At 36.0% G+C, this 23,914-nt stretch overlaps 1 protein-coding gene across 1 annotated transcript in view; it reads left to right on the plus strand.

Annotated features, from left to right (window-relative positions):
- The window catches only part of LOC150109717 (uncharacterized), a 490,804-nt gene that overhangs the window by 437,158 nt on the left and 29,732 nt on the right, over positions 1–23,914 (plus strand). The window contains exon 22 of the mRNA XM_090403072.1: positions 10,404–10,499. Coding sequence (XP_090259198.1) covers positions 10,404–10,499 — 96 coding nt within the window. The remainder of the gene's footprint in view (positions 1–10,403; positions 10,500–23,914) is intronic.

Genomic DNA, 23,914 nt, shown 5'->3' on the forward strand with positions numbered 1-23,914 from the left:
TTACAGCATTCACTTCCATAGAGAAGTATTGAGAGGACCATTGTCTCTTAGAATCTTATTTTCGTTACTTGATTGATGTCACTTGACTAATTGACTTCCATATTTTATTTAGTCATCCAAAAGTTTGGGATGCTTGACTGATTCGTCTGTTCATCTCCGAGGTAGATGAACTTTCCTACCTGCTCTAGATTCTTACTATCAGTTTCAGTTTGGTATTTCTTTTTCCTACTTGCATAAATTTTGTTTTGTCTATACAGCAATGCCTCGCATAGTCCAGGTAATCGAGGAACTAAATACATACAAAAAATTATAATTGGTTCCAAAAAAAATATTCTCCGTTTTTCAATAAATAAAACAAGATTAATAAATTCAAATGTCTTTATCAAATATAATTAAACAAAAAATACATGTTTTTCGTAATTCATTTTTTATTCTCTAAAAATTGCTATATCGATGTCTACACATTTTTCTTCTTTGGTTTTTTCTCTTCATACATTTCTTTGTAGCAACGAATTGCATTGTTTATCGTTCAGCGGGAATTATAAGGCTACGTTCAATATTGGGATCAACTTCCATAATATGCTCTGACAAGGTTTCAACCATTCCAATAATTTTTGATAATTGTTCAGCTGTTAATTCTCGTGCAGGTACTTCAACACAGTCATCATCTAAGTTGTCCTCCTGCTCTTCATAAGCTCGTTGCTCATCCATGTTAATAAGTGTTTCATTATCCAGTTCATTAGTGTTCGATTCAATGCTCTTAATTACGTTGACTGAATCTAACTCTGAATGAAACCAAGTTGCTGTCCAATTTCCACTATGTTATTAGTTACTTCAGCAAAATTAGTTTCAAAACCAATGAAATCGTTTGCGCAGTGTGGTATGATATGTTTCCATACTGATCTCATATTGCTTGCCGTTAATTCGTGCCATGCTTCGCCTATATTTTCGATAATGTTTCTGATGTTGTAGTCCAAAATCTATTCCAAAATTCCATTAAAGTAGGCACATTTTCTCCTGTCATAGCTTTTATGGCTTGCAAAAAAGTGCAGTACAAATAATAGGCCTTAAATGTCGCAATGACACCGTGATCCATTGGTTGGATCACCGACATCGTATTTGGTGGAAGAAAAGTTATTTGTACATTTTCATTTAAATCACAAAGACCAGTCGGATGACTGGAGGTATTATCTAAAATCAATAAAATTTTAAAATCTAATCCTTTTTCTCTGCAATAACGTTCTGTTATAGGGCAAAAATAGTTGGTGAACCAATCTTCAAATAAAACTCTTGTGAACCATGCTTTCTTATATGAATGCCACAACACTGGGAGATTATTTTTTGATACATTTTTAAGAGCTCTAGGATTTTCTGCACAGTACACAAGCATCGGTTTTAATTTGAAATCCCCTGCTGCATTTCCACCTAATAACAGTGTGAGACAGTCTTTTGAAATTTTATATCCAGGGCATGACTTTTCATTGGCTGCTATAAAAGTGCATGACGGCAACTTTTTCCAGAATAATCCTGTTTCATCAACATTAAATATTTGTTCATCTTTGTAGCCACCTTTTTGTATGATTTCACTCAATTTCTTCTGATATCTTAAAGCAGTCTCTTTATCTGCACTGGAAGATTCGCCAACAATATGAACATTGTGAATACCAGTTCATTGCTTAAAATGAAAAAACCACCCTCGACTTGCCGTAAAATTTTCACTAGTTCCCTCACCTTCATTTTCTATATCATCAATAGTCTTCAAGTCATTGTAAAGACTTAATGCTTTGGCTTGAATTTCCATTTGACTAAGCGGAACTAGCTTTTGAGTTAAGTCTTCGATCCATATGGATAATAGCTGCTCCATATTTACCATTCGAGTGCTTCTGGTTTAAGTCACTATTTTTCATAAATAAGAAGCCGTACCCATACCTTATGATTTGTATTGATCTTTTTTTTGATAAGTTTTCGAACTGATGACTCGTCCATTCCTTTTTCACGGCCTATTTTAGCAAAGGATGCACCTTCTTCATGAGGTTGATTATATCGAGCTTTTGTTCTAAAGTGAGCCGTTTACATTTCTTGGTGACAGAATCACTTTCATGTTTTCTTTTTGCACTCATTATGTAGTTTTTTTAAATGGGATTAAAATTTAATTATCAAACTTTACTGTAGATTTGTGCATCGAAAACTGATAGACATAGAAGTTAATTCAACATTTTTTACAAAGTTTACAACAAAGTTTACAAACGTCCACTGCTTACTCGTACTATACATAGCATATACATTAAGATGTTGAACATAATGCTGCATTTACATTCTCGCCGAGTCTAGGTACATACATATACAACGGGGAACCCCCGAAAAAATTGAAATATCGTATTGCATAACTTTAAAACTGCACAAAAAGAGACTTGACTGTATAAAGGAAAAATCCGAACATTTATGTGTTAAAAAAATAATTTTGTGTACTATTTTTTTATGATTTAAAACTGATCGGTCAAGTGGAGGACTATCCTCCTTTATTTTATCAGAAATTCATTGTAGATCTTCCAGCTTGCAAGTAATGCAATGTCGTCGGCAAATTTTTAATTTGTTATATTTTTCTCATGTATTTTGATTCTGGAGTCGTCTTTGTTTAAGGCTTTACTGGTTGCTTCTTCCAGTGACTGAACAGGTCTGGTGACAGATTGTATCCCTGTTTTGCTCCATTCTATATGGAACCAGTTTGTTAAGGTATCCTCCACTCGTACTGCACTTTTCAGCTTTCTCGTATAAATTCTTTAATATTCTTATAGTTTTGTTTGGAATTCCAAATTCTTTCATAATTTCCCATAGTTCTCTTCTACAGATTAAATCAAATGCCTGATGAAAGTCTTTGAATTTATATAGCAACTTTGGTTGTTCTCTAGCATCTTTTCTATTAGCTGTCTTAAGGTGAATAATTGATCAGATTTGCTTCATCCTAGTCTGAAACCTGCTTGTTCTTCTCTTAATGCTAGTTCTATATAAGCTTAATTTGTTTTTCGAGTACTTTCACAAAGACCTTACTTGGAAAACTGAGGAGGCTAATGCCTGTAATTATTGCATTCTGTTTTATCTCCTTTTTTGTATATAGGAGTTATAACTGATTTGGTCCAATCAATAGGTATTGCTTCATTTTTGTAGATCCTTTCAAATAATGTTTTTAATGGTTCCAAAGGCTGTTCCTTTCCTGCTTTTGAGAATTCTGCGTGTATTTGATTAATACCAAGTGCTTTCTTAGTTTTAAGTTTATCTATGCTGAGTGCTATTATTTCTTTGGTAATGATATTTGTTTCCTCTTCTATTTCAGTGGTGGAAATAATAATATCCTGAGAGTGGTTTTTTATTATATAAGTCTCTAAAGTATTCTTCCCATCTGGCTATTCCTTTTGTTTTACTTTCAGTTAGTTGTACCTCTGTGTTTTTGATCATTATAATATTTGTTGTCCGTGTCTTACTAATTTGATCTATTTGTTTATATAATCCATGGAGGTTATTTGTTTTTGATAGAAGTGAATAACCTCCATTCTCTGCTAATTTGCATTTTTCTTTTAACCAGTTATTCTTCTCTCTTTTAACTAGTTTTGTAATTTATCTGGTTAATCTATATTCTTTCTGTTATAGTTCTGCTTTAATTTCATGCTTTTTCCTTTGGTTGCTTAACCTTTTTAATTCATTCAAGATCCAACCCTTTTTACTTTCTGTGTAACCTATTTTATTTTCTGCCGATTTTAATATTATTTCCTTTAATTTGCACCATTGTTCTTCGATGTTTATATTCTGTTTTGGTAGTTCTTCAGGTTTTTATCTAGTTCTGGTTGATATTGTCTTAGAATATTATTGTCTTGTAGTTTATTTACATTCAGTCTGCTTTTGACTCTTAAAGTGCTTTCAGATTTTAACATTATTCTTTGGTTTGCTAGTACTAGCTTATGGTCTGATCCACAGTCTGCAGCAAAGGATCTGCAATTTAGGATATTTGATTTCCATCTTTGGTTTACAATAATATAGTCAATCATATTCTTGGTTTGTCTAGTGGTGATATCCATGTCCATTTTCTTTGGAGTTTTGATTGTTTAAAGAAAGTGTTGGTTATTGTTAATCTATTATTTGAGCAGAAGTTTAGCAGTCTTTTGCCACATTGATTACTTTCTCCATATCCTAACTGTCCGATTACTCTTGGCAAGGTTTTGACTTGATGTCTGCTGTATTTTTTTTTATTTTTTTTTTCAGATAATTCCTCAATGTCTTCTTCTGATGAGATGTTGAAGTTGATGAGTATACTTGAATAATAGTTAGTGATCCAATTGATGTTGTAATCTTGCTTTAATTATCTTGGGTAAGATAGGTGAGATTCTAAATGCTACTCCCTCTTGGTGTTTGTTGTCCTCCCTTCCTGAAGCTAAAATTTTGTAATATCCATGGTAAAATTCTCCTTTTCCAGTCCATCTGGTTTCGAAGAGTAATCACTTCCCATCTGTGATTGTCTAATTCATTCAGTAGTATTTCCAATGCTCCTGCCTGGTGAAGAGTTCTTATGTTCCGTGTTCTTATGCTTATGTTTTTCCTGTCTACTAGGTGATGTTTTGTTCCAACGACAAATTTTTCACCTTCACTATCTTGGTTCCCTTGTAAAATTCGATGTATTTTTACAAGCGGTTACATCAACTTTTACAGAGGTCACATTTCAAAAGTTTGTGTTGTAAAAATAACCTTTGGGAAATTAACCTGCTCAAATGTAGTAAACAAAGAATGTCCAATGCATTTTTGAAAATTATGGAGACAACTACTGTGTTTGAATAAAAACTTTAGTTTAATATAACTAAAATTTTAATTATATTAAACTAAAGTTTTTATTCAAACTTGGTAGTTGTATTCATAATTTTCAAAAATGCATTCAGATCACTGTGTAAGCCTAAAAGAAAGAATGTCCAAATTTAGTAACAACAAAAGTAAATGCTGTGTCACTGGAAACTGTATGTTATTGCTATAACTAAGTGCATGGGAAACCTTTGTTTACAGCTCTGTGTATGCCCACCTTCAAGGTCATCATTAAAAGGGTCAGCATGGTTCAAACAAGGTTCCGCTGGCTGACAAATCGGATTTTAAAAATGCACTAGGTGAAGAAAGAAATGGTCGGTTTTAGTAAGAGATCAAGGAGTCACACTGAATTCTTCGGGGGGGGTCTCAACTCTTCATACAAGGTTCCCGGAGAAGGAGAAATAAAAGGGCGTAGATGAGAACATCGATATCGGCAGTCGAAAATAGAGGACACGACCATACAGCTAGGGCACGCCAGAAGTCGGAGAGAGAGAGGGACGCCGGTCCACCTGAGGCTGTTTAGATCTAGGATGTTGCTGTGGAAGTTGCTGAAAGCTATTACCCAAGGAGCGGACTTCAGCGCCCGGAGAAGAATGCACTGCCATTTGAACGAGACTGCATAAGCTCTGCACATTGGATTCCCTCGTCTGAACCCATGAGTCCTGGAAATAAGCATTCCAAAACTCATGCCAACACCTTGATGAGACGCTGGTGAAGCAAGACACTGTAGGAAGAAATATAAGGCCTGAGACAGAAGAAATGTTTGAGAACTCTAGAGCAGAACCTTGAGCGAGTGCATGACACAGATGACAGAGCCTATGTGAGTTTGTTCCATTTTATATGTTTTATATGTTCTATATTTCTTTTATGTAATCTAGGAGAAATAATTTAGATGGACTGATAAGATATAAGGTACTAGGAATAAGCAATGTCTATAAGGAAGTTTTTTTTTTTTGGCTTGTTAGTAATTGGGATACACTTTGGTATAGCAAATTAACTTTTTGAATAGATTAGAAATTTTATTCAATAAGCAGAGAAGTAATTGAATATTTATGCTGCATAATTTGTTTGGAATTGCAAAGGGAAGTTTTTAACGCTAAAAGTTTAACAGATAGGTAGAGAGAGTATCCTCTCTATCGTTTAATTGATGTACTTTTGTATTAGTGAAAATAAATGTCTTGTTTTATATCAACAGTGCCACCTGATCTTTTGAATTACAATGCACCTGTTTCTAAATAACTCAGACCTGAGAGCGAGATACAAATAAGGTATTAGAAGCGAAATTTAAGTGCATGTGGACCACGACTGTTTATGCTATTTTATTTGAAGGAATTTATGCTAGAGATCTGCCAGCCATATTACTGAGTCTTATGCAGAGAAAGAGGAATACTGGTAGCTCAGTCTAAACGAACAAATTTTCCAGTACTCTTAGGCATATGACAGGGAGTGCGGAAGATGGAATTAATTTTGTGCAAAAGAGTAAATCACTGAGGAGACATAAGATAGAATAAGAAACTAGCAAAGATAGAGAAAAAATAAGATATTATAAAGGCACAGTAGATTAAAGTTTACAATAACTAGTAACTATAAAGAAAACTGTAAGTAAACATAATAAAGTAATAATATAATAAACGGCAACATTAACCATCGTTTACAAAGGTGCAAGCAACATAATAATGTAGAAGAAATAATTTAAAGAGGCAAAAATATAGAGAAACATTTACAATAGGCAAAAAGAGCCACCATTTACACCCTAATACTGGGTACGACCCTTGTTTGACTGGATAACATTTGAGCCAGTATGTATCTTTAGGTTGGTTTGAGTTCATTCAGTTTCATTGGTTAAGTTTCGTCAAGTCCCCCACAACTCCCTGACCTGAATTCAGCTGCTCCTATCATGGAGTACAGACATTGTTTGCAGCCGATTCACTGAATGCAGTCGCTGCTTGAGATCACCATATCTGCTACCCTCATTTAGTTTAGCCTGTGGGTTGACACATGTTACTGGAATGTGGCTGCTACCAGTTTATAGTACCTTCTTAGAACCATAAGTATGGCTCTGGAGACAATAATGACATCTCAGCCATGATCAGATCGTCTGATGCTGTGACCTATAAAACTTTTCATCCTCATGTTCTCTCTACATGCTGCCCAAGGTATTTGTCCTTCAAGAATTCGAGATATTCACTTAGATTATTATTGTATGCTGTTTTCTCTGCCCACTTGATATTTCTATAGTTAGTCACTCATTTTGCACTTGCCAAACTAATTTGCTTAAACCTTTCCCACTGTCATCTCCTGTATTCCTAAGCTTGTAGCAACTTCTCACTAAATATCTTGTCTTTCCACTGTATCTCACGTACTCTCTCAAAGCCATCAGTGCCATTTACTTCATTTACCCCCCCATTTCCTTTCCTGATGAAACATGCTATACATTTTGATTTATTTCAGCAATATTTCTCAAGAATTACAACTTACAGTTCCTGAAATGAAATGCTAAGTCTCTTCTCTCTCTCCCAGCTCAGGTGTGGCTGCAAACCCAATACTACAATAGTGCCACATGTGCTCCAGCTAGTTAGGAAGAAAAGAAAGAAGAAACCTACTACTGATGGCCTTGGTCATGAATCCCAGAATGCTTTTAGCATTGCTGAATAAATAGCATAAATAGGTGATTTTCGTTTTTACAGTTTGTGTAAACAGAAGTACACCGATTAAAGTACTGAATATCGTATCATAATATGTATCACAACTTGAACATTTACTGTCACAAGTATTGCAGTTTGCTAATGAGGTAGCAAGTGGCTGGGATCTCTGCATTAGTACCTTGGCATTTGAATTCCACTTTGGGGATAGAAAGTTATGAAAAATCTCTATAGATAATTGAAATGAAGGATATTATCATGTAATTAAAATATATATATGCAGTAGTGAGCTATGGAAATTCTAACAAAAGGCTTTGATCGTCGAGCAAAAAAAAAAGAAAAAACTTAGCCCTTATAATACTTAGCCTAACTTAGCCCTTATAATACTTATATTGCGATTTTGTAGAGCTTCTGATAGATATGATAATTCCTAAGTTTTAAAAGAGGTATACTGTGAGTAGACATATCGATACAAAATTAATAACGGGAAAACTCGCGTACAAAGATTGTTTAATAGTATAATTTTCGCCCGCGTGTCACAGGCATCTTCAGTACATTTCAATTAAACAATAACTGACAATTCCAAAAAGCACCATCTAAGTAGCTGGTGTAAGATAACTAAAAAGGTCAATAAATCTCCTAAAAAAAAAAAAATGATGATAATAATAATAATAAAATGTATACAATAAAAAATTAGGAAAGATTAGCTGATTTATAAAGTACTATCTCCCATACATTTTTTTAAAGGAAATTTATTGGCCTTTTTAGTTATCTTGCACCAGCTACTTAGGTGGCGCTTTTTGGAATTGTCAGTTATTGTTTAATTTGAGATTGAAATGTACTGAAGATGCTTGTGACGTGGGCGAAAATTATACTATTAAATAATCTTTGTACGTGAGTTTTCCGTTATTAATTTTGTATCGATGATAATTCCTGTAGAATATCAGTCATTAATGCTAGATCTTTTAAAAATTCAAAATTGAGAAGTCGGTTTAAAAAAAACTCTTATATTTATCGTTCGATGCAAAATGCTTGCATAAAGCTGGGTAATTCTTCCACAAAGCAAGAGCCGTAAACTGCAAGCTGCCCATCGTGGTCCAAACACACAACCGATCTTTAAAATTTCGATACCAAGGTCTTTTGCAATCGTATTTAATTCTTGTTGATTATTTGGTGATTGATGATAAAAAGCATATAATTTATCCATAAATATTTCAAAATGATTTATTTCTTTAATGTTTTTTATCAAATCGTCTAATGCTAAGTGTAAACGATAAGCGCAATGCCAAATCACAACATTGAGAAATTTTTGTAGAAGTTTGATTGCAACACCTGATTTGTTTCCTAACATTACACTAGCTCCATCAGAACAAAATGCAATGAAATGATTTTTATATAGTTATCAGAAAATCCATATGAATTTAAAGTAGCAATTATAGTAGCATGTATACATTCCATGGTGGTATTTTCTAGTTCTACAAGATTATGAAACAAGAAGAACAAGGGACTCGCAAATTTGAGAAAAATTTAACAAAGGGCTCATGCGAGCCCCTTATAGCTCACCAGGTAGAAAATTTTTTACCTTGGATATACTATACTTTAAAGATACCAAGCAATTTTATAAACTTGGTTTTAATCCTTTTTCCCAAGTAAGCAAACATGCAGGTAAGTCAAGTTTGTGCCTGAAGTATTTTCAGGTCTAAGGCAACTCGTGGTAAAGGTGGAGTATAATCACTTTTTCTTAGTATCTCCCATAATGCAAAGCACATCTCCTTGCAGACATGTATAATGCTATGCATTAAGGGGAAGGCCAGTACCCAAACTGGGTGGTGGCCCTTCCCCTTTTGGTTTCAGTAAAGGATGAAACTTTTATTGAAACTCAATAAAGGTTTCAATCTTTATTGAGGTCTCATCAGTGGGAGCCAGACCCTGAGATGCCAAGGTTGAAGTAATGCAGAACTTATAAATTTTACCTATACAAGTTGCCACAAGGTGCTTTGACCTTATTAAATAAAAATCTCAGGATGAGAGAAAGATAAAAGCACCTTGCATTTCTAAATGCAACTGTGTCCAAGTTTATAAAATTGCTTGGTATCTTTAACATATATATATATAACTCTTGGTGAGTGCATAATCAAATACTCAAGTACAAACAAAAGACCTGATAGATGGATCCATAATATCCTCTATTTCTATATATATATATATATATATATATATATATATATATATATATATATATATATATATATAGAAAGAAACTTAAAAGATTTGAAATTTAACAGAGAGCTTGAGAATATTTTATGAGTTGCCTAGGTTGCACTACTTAAAAGATACAGACTCTGACCATATACTCACCTTTTATTAGTACTTAGATTAAGTTTCACTGGCCTGACAGCTGTTCTCATCACAGATCAGGTGAAAACTCTGTTCCATCCTATGTCAGAAAGTGACATTCATCATAAGAACTCTTGGTAAGTACAGACAAAAGACCTCATAGATGGATCCACAATATCCTCTATTCCAATATCTTACTTATGCAGAATTGAGGCTTTCAGCTCTGGAGATGATTATCATTTTCTTCATATAGCATGACATCACAATCCTGTCTACTGCAGCTCTTGAAGTGGTATAAAAAATTAAGCAAATGTTCTAGAGTGCATATGCTATCTAGAGCAATTTGTAGTTACTCTACAAATGTGCTACATTCCAATATTTTTAATTATGGAAGTGGTATTAAAAAAAAAAAATAACAGTAAACACAGACCAAATATTTACTTTCTTCTTTTTCTTCTGGCTTTTTCCTTGGCAATTTATTTTTAAAAATTAAAACTGATATAATTTTTTTTAAAAAGAAAAAAAAGTCATTACACAACATTATCTTTGATTTAATAATAAAAATTGTGTGTTTTGCTCCAGGAATGTCATTCAGGAAATTCTCTGTTGCATATGGAGAACATCACAGATCATGCTAGTAATGCTATGAGGAAAGCTGCACCACGTAATAATGTAAAGGTCAGTAATTAACCATGTGTTCCCTGTTTGACTTGTGATCCAATAAAATATTATTTTAATTAATTAGTTTGAACTTTAAAAAAAATGATTTAATACAATGATTTCTAAACTGTAATACTTAAAAAGAGAATTCAAGAGTTCTAATGTTGGTTCTATAGTTCAGATGTATTATTTTTTACATACTGTATATACACTTCATGGTAAGAAGTCAAAACACTTCCATAGGCAAGGCGGCATCGTGCCATGTAACAAGTCACATGTTTATAGCCAGTATACATTGGAGGAATATGATGCTTCCAAGCTGATACAACTGTGTCCGGATGAAATGGCTGCAAGAGGGGAACTGACGAAATTTGAAAGAGATGCTGTGATAACATGCCATGTTGCAGGCCTATCTCTTTGACAAATTGGGCCATCCCTGTTCAATGATCAGTGATACTATACTGAGATTAGAAGCGCAACGAGTCAACTGCAAGTGCTACTCGACTGGATAACCCACCGCACTCACCAAACATGACCATAGGATGCTATGAAGGATAGTATGCTGCCATTCTTTGGCCAATATGTTGAATGCGGAGTTCTGGGCATCAACGAGGACATGAATCTGCACAAAACATTCAGAACCAAGGCTCACATCACGGGTTTCCATGATAGCACTGAAATATGCAAGCTCCACAATACCTGAACCAACATGCAGCACCATCTTCAGTGGTGCAAAGAGTGTGTGTACAGTAGGATGTAGAAACTTGAAAAGCTTGTTATGGAGCGACAAATCATGTTACACCCTCTGCCAAGCAGATAGATATTTTGGGTGTGGCAAGTGCCGGTGAACGTTACCAGAGTGTGCAACCCCAACTATGAAATTTGGAGATGGCAGTATGACGGTATGATCCTGTTTTTCCAGGTTTGACCTTGGACTTCTGTTTATGCTACCATGAACATTGAACTCTGAGAGGTATCTGAACAGCGCAATGCTTCCTACTGTGTGGCATTTCTACAGAACTGACCATTGTCTCTTTCAGCAAGAAATGCAATGTGCTGTAAATGTGGTTTGTAGATATGAACGTCATCACCCTAGACTGGCAGCCACAGAGCCCTGATTTCAATCAGATTGAACATCTGTGGGATGAAGAGGAGCATCGGGTGAGGTTAAGGGACATCCACCCTACAGTAGTCCAGGACTTTATTACATGCCTACAGGAAGAATGGTCCAAAATTCCCATTGATCGCTATTGTACAAAAGTAGGTCCTACACCTAATTAAGGTGGGTGGCATGGCTGCCCACAGGGAGGCTGTCTCGATCAGTGAATTCAAACAGTGAATTCAAACATGGCTCTGTTTGCAAAAATTATAACAACTGGAGAACTACCAAAACTATGGTGGGAAGCCAAAATCATTGCTGTGCTCAAACCTGGTAAAGTTTGAAAGAATTTCACTACTCATTGAAAGCGCACTCTCGATTGGACAAGCTGGCTTCAGCCTTGGAAGTTGCTCTGATTGGTCTTGGCCCTGACAACACAGATTGAAGCAGGCTTCCAGAAGAAACTTAAATCCAAAGTCACTTTCATTGACCTAACCTCCTCCTGAAACTAGGCAGTATTATAAGATGCAAAAAAGCTTTTCAAATCCATTCTCTCCAACAGAAAGATCCAGGTCCATATTAGTGGAAAAAAGAGCCGGCCCAGATTCCTCCACAATGGTCTCCCACAGGACTCTATGTGTTAGCCCCTATACTTTTCCACAGCTACCTGTCCAACATACCACATGCTAGCTCAAGCAAATACATGTGCACCGATAACCTAGTGATCTTACACCAGTCTACCTCCAGGCCTAAACATACTAGAATAGTACTTCAAGCAGTGGTACTTGAAACCAAAGCCTGTGTTCATGTGAAACAAAAACTGTGTTCACAGCATTACACTTAAACAATGCTGAGCCACACCAACACCTCAACCTCTCTTTCTGCGGCAAGATGGTAGAACATGAACTTCACCCAAAATACCTTGGAGTGAACCTGGACAGAAGCCTAACCTATAAAAGGTACATCACCAACCTGTCCAACAAAATTAAAATAAGAAATAATATCTGAAGGCTTCCTGGAACAACCTGGGGTTGTGGAACAGAAGTCTTAAGATTGTCTGCACTAGCCCCCGCATTCTCTGCAGCAGAATACTATGCCCCCCCCCCCCATCTGGTAAAGCAGTGTGCATACTCACATCATAGATACCCAACTAAACTCTACCATCCACACAATTAGTGAGACACTGGGAAGCGCTCCTCTCCCCTGCTGTCTATCCTATCCAACATTTCTCCACCAAACATACAGAGAAGACAAGCCTAGATTAAAGAATAAAAAATCAGAAACCCTTTCTAGTCCATGGGCGAACTCTCTTCAGCTGCCTTAAAAATTAACTTCTGGCATGTGGAAAGAACACTGGTCAAACAATCTCCCAACAAATAGCTTCCTGGTTGAAGATCTTTGTGCTCTGCGGCCTGGTTTTGCTCTTCCTAAGAAGTTTTGGTCATCTGTCAATAGGATCAGAACTTTACTTTTGAGAGAAACTTATAACATGAAATTGAGAATTATCGACACGTTAGCACAAGAAAAGTATATTTAATATACTGCCAGATATTTATGAAAATAACAAACTATCATCAGTGGCTAGACAGAAAACAGTTTTATGGTCTACCAAAAATCCACAAGATAGACATTTCTCTCTGTCCTATTGTAGACTGTATTGATTCACCTACATACCGCATAGCCAAATTTTTAGCGAACTTACTGAAATCATGTATAGGCAAATCTCACTCATTTTTAAAAACTCTTCAGATTTCTTAAACAAATTAAAAAATGTCTCCTTACAACCTACTGATCTTATGGTGAGCTTCGATGTAGAATCTCTATTTACAAATGTAACTAACTCTCGAACAGACTTTACAACTACTTAGTGACGTCTTCCCACAAGATATCGTAAAATTATTCGGATTCATAATGCACTCCGGATATTTCTTGTATATTTCTTGTATCAAAACAAATTCTACAACCGAGTAGAAGGAACTGCCATGGGAAGTTTGCTTTACCCTTCTAGCTAACTTTTATTTGGAGCATTTAGAAGACATCCTTTTTTCATCTATATACCCTCAACCTTCATTTTGGGTTAGTGTTAAATCTGGAATGAAAGGCTTAATTTGTCCGTAAGCATTTAATTCAGGATTTAACTGGGATGCCAAGTTTCCCAAAAGAAATACTTGTAAATAGGTAAAAATCGATGTAGTATTTTATAAATGGTCCTGTAAATAACAGACAAGAAACAAGATATTGTAACAGGAAAGTCAGAGCAAAGTGCAGACTTGTATAATCAGATTATAAACATGACCCCAGGCAGTAAATATACTAGGTCCGAGGCATGCGGGAGATGCCCATGTGGAGACGCAATGGAGAGGAGAAAGTACGGTGTGCAAAAGACTTGGGTGGTATCTGCAATCAATGACGTAGTAGGGAGAGCAGACGCAGAGAAATATAAAAGGCTTGGTGGCGCAAGCTCTCTCTCTCGTGGCTTAGAAGTCGTTCGGGTGAAAGAAGGATGGTCAAGCAGCGATAATATGGTTAAATAGCGGCCGAGTCTAAGCATTGTCATCGATGCAACGAGACAACCAGCGAACACCAAAATTTCATGCAGCTCCAGTCGTACCTTTCCGTTAGAGGAATTTCAAGAATGAGGCAAAGAAATGATTCGTGACCAAAATCACTGGAAGATTGAGACAGGGAACAACAGATCCCAGAACGAGGTAACCACCCGAATTAAGCCTGCAAGAAGATCAGATGAGAAGCGTCTCCTGAAAGATTGAACTAGTCGGTAATGTAGAGTTTTCATGTCCATTGTATTATATTTTAAGGCCAGGGTGAGTGAAAGTGTTAAATATCTTGTGATCAGACTTGTTGATAGAATTCAGGACTCTAATACCTAATCCTCTAGCAGAGAACTTTGTAGCTTTAGAAGTATATTGTTTTAAGCATTATCATTAGATTAATTTGATGTGTTATATCTTAATATTTGAGGAGAGAGTAAAACATGAGCATGATTAAGATAGCTTTGCTTTGCTAATGTCCCTTAATGCAAAATGCTGATTGTATTACAGATCTTGTCTGTTAGTGTAGCATTACTTATAGAGACTTTACATTTAAATTAGTTTTGATTAATATGCACCATTACATAGAATGAATAAACTTTCATGTTTTCTTTACCCAAAATACGTGTCTGATCTTTCAAGCCAATGCACCACTTTCTATAAATAGAACCTGTATAAGTTAAGGCGTGGGAGCTGGTTACGACTGCAATATAAAAATAAGTATCGTAAGGGTTTGTTTGTATTAGATTGCCAAATCATGTAATGGTCTGTGGGCTGACTCTCTGTCAATATTAATTCTATTGTATAGGAATTAAGATGGCACAGCTAAACAAATAAATTTTCTTAATTCCGAAAAGGAGTTGACTTCAGATTTTCAGCAAGGGAGAATTTGGCTCCACCTTGGGGCAATCTCTTTGTCTGAAAGATTTGCACACGAGTTCGATTAAGAGTGAGGCCAACAGAAAGGTTGAGAACTTTGATAGATAGCTGTAACTAAGGGATTGAGAAGTAAGGGAAGAACAAAGCTGAAATAACCCAACGTGCAAACAGAATTTAGAATAAATAAATTAAGAGAAGAACAGAAGAACACACAATTAAGGAAATATTACATTAGATATATAGACAACATTTTTGCAGTGTGGCCTCACAACAGAGATTCCCTATACCCTCCTTTTTAGCTAAAATCAATACTCTATACCCTCGTATCAAATTCACCATGGAAATTGAAAAACACAACAAATTATTCTTTTCAGACATCCTTCTCATCCACCCATCATCATGTAATTTAACAACATCAGCCTACAGAAAACCCACTTTTACTGGACGTTACATTCTCAAACAATCTGCTCATCATTCTTCTCAAAAGAAAGGAATTATCAATTATTTAATTCAACGAGCTAGAACTAATTGTTCAACTTCCCATCATTTATTAAAAGAACTTTCTACTATCAAACAATACATGAAATTAAATGGCTTCTCTGAAAGGATATTACCACCTGCTTATGAACAATTTCTTGTAAGCACACATGCAATTCAGAGTTATGCTTTCTTAACAATTACAAAACAGTGCTTACTTACATTTTCCTTGGATATAGAGTCCAAATAAAATTACAACAAACTCCTACAAGCCTAACGAAAATAACAAAGAATCAATATGTCGAGTTCCAATCCCATATGTTCCAGAATTTGAGAACCAATTTCAGGAATTTTAAAGAAATATTCTAAAATATACGCATCATCATCATCAAATTCCTGATATATACCATCAAGGGATGTGCCAGAATATTGAAAGTACTACATGAAAAATTTACATCATTACCAACTTCCTATCTACAATTTTCCTCCAAATCAGTCTGCTAAATGTCAAGACTAATATTATGAGGTCTTATATGTCTGTCTTCTAAGGCACTTTTTACTGTGTCAATCCATCTATATCTTGATCTTCCTCTGGGTCTTTTTCCTGCCAACCTGGCAGAGAACACTTGTTTTGCTAATCTTTCCTCTCCCATTCTGCTTAAGTGACCAACTACCTTAGATTAGCTCTTCTAATGCATTCCTAGATGCTGACATTATCAAGTTCTTTCGTAATACTGTATACTCGTTTTTAATATGATATTGGGAGCTTGTGGTAAGGCAATACACAAGATTTTGGTCTCCAGAAAGCGTAATATAGTTTATCTGGTATAAAGTCATTGCTAAAAAGAAGTATTATTCGCTCCTGCTCATTGTCGCTTTGATATATTCGAAGTGAGAAAAAGGCGGATCAACATTTTTGAGTTGACGTCTCTCCCACCAGTTGGAGAGAGTGACCATATGGTTTTGACTTGGAAAATGAATAGACATGCAGGAGTATCAAAGAGATGGGAACGTATGTGGAATTATCAGGCAGGTGATTATAATAGTCTAAGATGTCAACTCGGGGAAGTTTCATGGAGGGAGGAATTGGAAGGCTGGGATATCATTAGTGTGTGGGAAATTATGAAAGAATATTTGTTATCAGCAATGGTAAGTTGTATACCACGAGTGAAGAAGAGGACGCAATTTGGAGTAAAGTGGATGACAAACAATATTAAACAGGAATTGCATGCGAAAAAGAGGCTATAGAAGAGATATAAGGAGACAGGTGAAGAGATGCATGAGGAATATAAGACACAGGCCAGAAGAGTGACTGGTGTGGTAAGGAAAGCGAAACTGGAATATGAGAGGAGATTGACCCTAAGATACAAAGAAAATCCTAGGGAATTTTTTAGCTATGTGGCCAGTAGGAGGAGAAATGACTGTGGAAGAATGTTGTGGGATAAAAAATGGGAATAGAGTGACTGATGCAGAGGACATAGTGGAATTGTTCAATGAACAATTCCACTATGTCTGGAGGTACAGGAGGAGAGTGTGTTTCAGATACTGAGTACTCTGGATGTCAGTAAAGCTGTGGGACTGGATGGTAGATTTTGAAAGAATGTGCTAGGGAATTGACAGTGCCTTTAACGTGGCTTTTCAATGAAATTTTGGCAAAGGCGCCCAGGGAATGGAAAGAAGGTAAGATAGTGCCATTGCATAAGGGTGGTAACAGACTGGAAGTGTCTAATTATAGGCCAGTCTGTGTGTCATCAGTAGTTGTTAAGATCTTGGAGAAAGTAGTGAGGGACCATATACAGCATTGGGCAGATGAGGGTAATGTTATCTGTGAGAATCAACATGGATTTGTGAAAGGACGCTCTTGTTTTAGCAATATGCTAGCCTTTTATAATAAAGTTACAAGAACATTAGATGAGGGAAAGGCATATACTGCAATTTTCTTAGACTTGGCGAAGGCATTTGACAGGGTGCCACATGATAAGCTGATATTTAAGTTGCAGCACCTGGGTCTGGATGTCAGATTGGTCAACTGGATTCAGGATTGGCTGTCTGATAGGTATCTGAGAGTTGTATATGGTGGAGCAGTTTCCAGGAGGCAGAGGGTTACAAGTGGGGTCCCACAGGGCTCAGTACTAGGACCTATATTGTTTAACCTTTATATCAATGACATAGCCAGTGGATTGCAGGGGGATATTCAGTTGTTTGCAGATGATGCGAAACTGGGAAGGATTATTAGTAATAGTGCAGATGTGGTAGCCCTGCAAGAGGATTTAAATAAGCTAGATAGATGGGCAAATGAATGGGGGTGTCAGTTTAATGCAGCAAAATGTAAGGTCTTGAGGTTTGGGAAACCGATGGGATGCTGCATACTCAATGGGAGGAGTTATACTGGAGAAGTAGGGGAGACAAGAGATCTGGGGTTGATGATTAATAGGTGGTGAAGGTAACACAGAGGATTGCTGCTATTATGAGAAGTACACTGACCTGCAGAGATAAGAGGGTTATCATTCTGTTGTATAAGTCTCTGATCAGACCACACTTGGACTGTTGTTCTCAGATTTGGTTCCCAGGATTTGAAGGGGATAAATTAACTGTGGAAAGGATACAAAGACGGATGACAAAGATGGTTTCAGGACTGTCCAAGGATAGTTATGAGGATCGACTGAGAGAATGTGGACTGCAGAGTTTGGTGGATAGAAGAAGGAGAGGTGATATGATTGAGACTTTTAAACTGTTGAGAGGTGGTTACAGGGTTGACACTGGGGAGTTCTTTTGTTTGGTTGAACAGTGGGAAGGAGTGATGACAAGAGGCCATCCCTGGAAGTTACAAAAGGAAACTGTGAGCAAGAGGGTAAGGAGTGGTTTCTTTGTGTGGAGGGTGGTTGAGCCGTGGAATGCATTGCCTGATGGAGTGGTGGGAGCGAGAACGGTCAGTGAGTTTAAAGAGTGGTATGATAGACTTTGTGTTTCTCAGGGGAGGACCTCCCCTCGAAGGGTCTTTTGACTCCTTGAAGGCCTGAATAATAATAATAATAATTGCCATTGATTCCATCTGTTCATGCCCCTAATCTTTCTCGGGACTCTCATATCTGCAGTCTCTAGTCTCTGGTCTAGTGTTTTACATCTAACCCAGCTCTCAGATCCATAAGTTAAAATTGCTTTAAACACTGTCTTGGATACAGCTAATTTAGTTGTTCTCTCTAATTTCTCTCTTATTCCATATGAATTTATTCAATTGACTTCCTGCCATACCAGCTTTCTTGATTCTGTTGTCTATTTCTGTATTTAATTTACCATCTTCACTAAAAATCGTGCCTAAGTAGCTGAAATGTTTTACTTATTCTGTAAGTTCTCCATTCACAATGCAGTTGATATTTTCATTGTTTATGCTTGTTTTCATTGTCTTTGTCTTTTTAATGCTGACTTTCATACCGTATCTATTACAACAGTTATTCAATTTAGTCAGGGAATCTTGAAGACTTGTAGCAGATTTATTTTGAAGTATAACATCATCTGCATAAAGCAAAGAACTGACATTAACATCTCCAGTTTTGATATCAGGTTTAGTATCACTTTCCTTCATAATGTGATCCATATAGATAATGAATAACATCGGGGATAACGTACATTCTTGTCTGACACCAGATTTTACATTAAACCATCTTCCTGTACTTCCTTCAATTCTAACTGCTGACTTACAACTCGAATAAAGACTAAATATTGCTTGATATAATCCCCCATATAACTGTATCGTTTCAAATAGATTCTCTCTTGGCAACTTGTCATATGCCTTTTCCAGATCTACAAAACTTAAATACAGATCCTTGTTATATTCCCATGATTTCTCAACTATCTGTCGTAAAGTGAAAATGTGATCCTGACAGCCTCTGTTTGGCCTGAATCCAGCTTGTTCTTCACCAAGCTTCTCTTCCACAATTCTTTTCAACTTTTCTCAAGTATACTTGTATATATCTTACCATGAACACTCACTGATGAAATGGCTCTGTAATTCTCACATTCAGTTTTATTTCCCTTTTTTTATATGGGTACTATGAGAGCTCTACTCCAATCGTCTGAAATTCGTTCCTCCCTCTGTCCAGTCCTTTTGAGCTATGCAGTGGCAACCACTGTACGACTTTTATACCTCCACACTTGAGCATTTCTGGTCGAATATCATCTACTCCTGCTGCCTTTCCACATTTCAGGCTGTAAAATATACTTATGCTTAATTATTTATTTCATGCTATCTGTTTAGTTTTTAATTTGACTGCAACTGATTTCTTTCCCCCCCCCCACCACCCTTAAACAGACCTACGGTTATCAGCCTGTTTAATATGCGCAGTTCACCAACTTTCACACAAATCAATTAGAAAAATTTGTTTTATTTACAACTGCATTATCTAATTGAATTAATATAGTTTGAAAGTTAAGGTGAGGTAAACAGGAATCATTAACTGTATACAGATTTTTCCTTATGCAAGTCGTGACTGCTCAAAATTGATTTTGCGTGCAGGTTTGCTATTTTTTTTTTGGAGATAGTGCACTGGCTAAAGAACAGGCCAGGTAGTTACAAAACATACAGGGAATGCAGTTTATACAAAACAACTCACAGTGCACTCAATGCTAAGTTAACTCGTTAGACATAAACATGTAATTGTCCCCTGTGTCATAACCATGCACATATTTCTGCACTGCATATACAATTTAACATAAAATCCTCCCTCAAAGACTGTAACCTAATTATTGCCTAGCTGCATACATTTCCTTAATAGCATTGTTCCCTTTCTTACAACTAAGCATACATTCGTTATCTAAACAAACAAGTTAACATATAATCTTCCCACAAAGACTATGACTTCATTACCGTCTGCTTATAAACAATTTCTTGTAAGCACACACATGCAATTCAGAGTTACACTTTCGTAACAATTACAAAACAGTGCTTACTTACATTTTCCTTGGATATAGAGTCCAAATAAAATTGCGACAAACTTCATTGAGATTGTAGCGTCTTCTTCTTGTTTGATTTTTTTTTTGCTGCTTGGACTACGCTGGTGGTCTGTTATAGAAATTTTCTTTGTCAAAAACTTGATATGGAACTTGCCAAAATTACCCCGAGGCTTGCAGGTAACTGCGTTACCTGCAAGCCTCGGGTAATTTTGGGGGCAACAGGAGAAAGGCCTTGGCGATGAAAAGAAAAAAAAAACCAAGCCAAGAGCCACAATATCCTTTTATACAGTATCTAGCTCTTTGTTCTTCTCTATGATGTGCTTTTCAGGATTAGCCTTTAGCATAATGATGTCATTGTTGCCCCTTCCATTAACATCACTTGACCTTGCAACCTATGGTTGACATTTTGTCATCGCCAATCTGGCTTAATCCCTACTTATAGATTTACATACAAGTTAATGTATATGCACTTTTACAGCATAAATGATAACATCACATCTACTTATATTCCTATTAATAAAATATCCACTTATTTCCCTCTCGTCTAAAGATAAACGCTTAACTATGTCTCTTCCTGGTGTATACCAAGTTCCATGTGACTGCCATCTTTCTTACTTTGAACAAACCAGACGCACTATAGAAAAAAGAATACAAGAACATCAATCTTATATTTTTCACAAGAAATCTGATATGTCTGGATTGGTGCAACACGGAATAGAGAAAAACCACAACATTCTCTGGTCCAAAACTCGCCTTCTACACAGATGTCAGCATGAATTCAAATGCCTATTCAAAGAGAGTGCTGAGGCCTTGCTTCACCACCCTAACCTGAATTGTAATGACTGCCTATCTATGTCAAAAATATGGGAAGTTTGATCCGAATAACATATTTTTTGTTATTATTCTTTAATGAAGACCTTCTAGATAATACATCTGTCTAATGATATATTTAGTATGATTTTATATATTAAGTTTTTTGTATGACATTGTAAACGTATATGTGTAAATATTCTGCACTCTTATGGTTACCTTTCTTCAGTGAAATGATATCGTGATTAATGATATAATATCACATGGCTCGTTCTAATTCTGATGATAGTTTGTTATTTTCTAACTGAAATATCTGGCAGTATATTAAATGTACTTTTCTTGTGCTAATGTGTAGATAATTCTTAGAATCAGAACTAACCACGACAGATGTGGCTACCTACTACACAAATGTAAACTGTCAGACCACCCTTATTGTGACTGTTCCCCCATAACCCAGACGATCGCTCATATTGCAAACAACTACACAAGGCACCGATTTTGTGGTAACCTCCAAGACATCATTGAGGCCCTTGATTGGCTTTTTGGACTAGGCCCTATCCTATAGCTGCATTGTATTATTTTTTGCCATAAGAATAAATAAAAATAAAATGAAAAGCAATTTTTTGGCTGGTCCCAGCCAAGTGATCACTTCCTGGTCACTTTCACCAACTAGAAGAAGCTGTAACACCTCATTTAAAATAGTATCTTCTGATGTGATAATCAAATCCAAGATTCTCTTCATCCCCATGTGGTCTGTTACATACTGCCTAAGATATGCAACTGGAGCTTCCTCCAGTTGGTGAAAGTGACCATGAAGTGATCCCTTGGGTAGGGGCCAGCCAAAAATTACTTTTATTTTTATTTATTTATTCTTATGGTGAAAAAGAATACAGTGCAGCTATAGGTTAATGTCTAGTCCAGAAAGTCCATCCAGGGTGGCATTAAACTCAAGAAATTCATTCTGTTTTGATTCCTGATGCTGTCTCTTCATTCCAGTCTATGTAACATAATTGAAATTGCCCATAACGATTACCCTTTTCTAGCTATAGGTGCAGCTAGAGGTTAATGTCTAGTTCAGAAAGTCCATCCAGGGTGGCATTAAACTCAAGAAATTCATTCTGTTTTGATTCCTGATGCTGTCTCTTCATTCCAGTCTGTGCAACATAATTGAAATTGCCCATAACAATTACCCTTTTCTTATTAGTCAGACCAGTTTATTTAAATATTTCATCATGTTTACCTCCACTTCATACCATACTGCTTCGAAACCACTATCAGTATCCTGTGGAATATCCTATTCCACAGGATACTGACATACTGTGAATTTACCTCAGTGAAACTATTTGACTTTGTTATGTACTCTGGATATTTTATTTGTCAGAATCAAGTTGAAGGAACTGCAATGGCAAGTCCACTCTCACCCACACTTACTAACTTTTATTTAGAACATTTAGAAGGCATCCTTTTCCATAAATTCCATCCATAAAATATGAACAAATTGCTAACATATGACCTTCCTTTAGTAAACCCATGCTGCTCCTTGTAGAGTGTAGCTTGTTTGTCTACCCATTTCTATATTCGAGTTCTTACTAGCTTCTTATAATCTTCACTACCACACCAGAGATGCTGATAGGTTGGTAGTTAGACACATCAGTTTTTGCACCACCCTTGTACAATGGAACTATCATACATTCCTTCCATTCCTGGGGTATCATTCCTGAGCTGAGACTCAAGTTATACAAACATGTGAAAGATAGCCTATTTTCATGCACATCTAACTCTTCATCCACTGTAGCAGTAACACTATGCACAGTGTTTCATAAACCTAGTTTTTATATCTTAGCAAACTGAGCACTCATTAACTGAACAGTCTCTAGTGTTAGCTTCTAACACTAGAGTACCAGCTGCATTCAGTAAAGTTATTCTTTCACATTTGTTCTTTCTTTTGCTTGTGTCATAACAAAATTCTTTTAGATTACCTTTAGCCTGCATAGCCTTTTTTTTTTTTTTTTTTTTCATACTACCATTTAGCACAATTTTCTTCAATACCTGTTACTTTTCTGGCCCGCGCTTTATATATTTCACAACCCCTCTCACTCTTATTCTCATGATATTCTTTCCACATCACCTTCTTGTGGATCTCTTGTTTAATAAGGTTGCACATCCATTTCACTCCCAACCTATTTATTCTTTGTAAACTAGGAATACATTCAGATATTATCTCATTTAAGCAATTTTCCAACAATTTCCATGAATTGCTGACATTTTTCCCATTTAGCAACTGATACCATGATTTTTTTTTTCTATTTTTATAAATTGTATATATTATTTTGTGTTTTTTAAATTTATTGTTTACTATTATTATTATTTATGTCTGGAAACCCTGCTCTAGACCAAACATGGAAATTTTTCAAGCTATTTCAAAATACCATGGTAGAATTCAAACCTGCATTCTCTTGGTTGGAGAGTAGGTACTCTAACCACTTGGCCAAGCAGTGACAGAACAAAAATAATGTGATATCTGACTTAAGTATTGTGATATATAATGTACTATCATAGTATATATCACAACACTTGAGGTAGAATAGGGCATCCAAAACTTTAAATGTGGGAAACAGCTATTTTCCACATTTAAATTCATCATCAATTTCTCATCATCATCATCAAAT

The sequence above is a fragment of the Typopeltis vanoorti genome, chromosome 2 (assembly GCF_054136105.1).
Source record: "Typopeltis vanoorti isolate ZY-2024b chromosome 2, IOZ_Tvanoo_1.0, whole genome shotgun sequence".
Classification (NCBI taxonomy): Eukaryota; Metazoa; Arthropoda; class Arachnida; order Uropygi; family Thelyphonidae; genus Typopeltis; species Typopeltis vanoorti.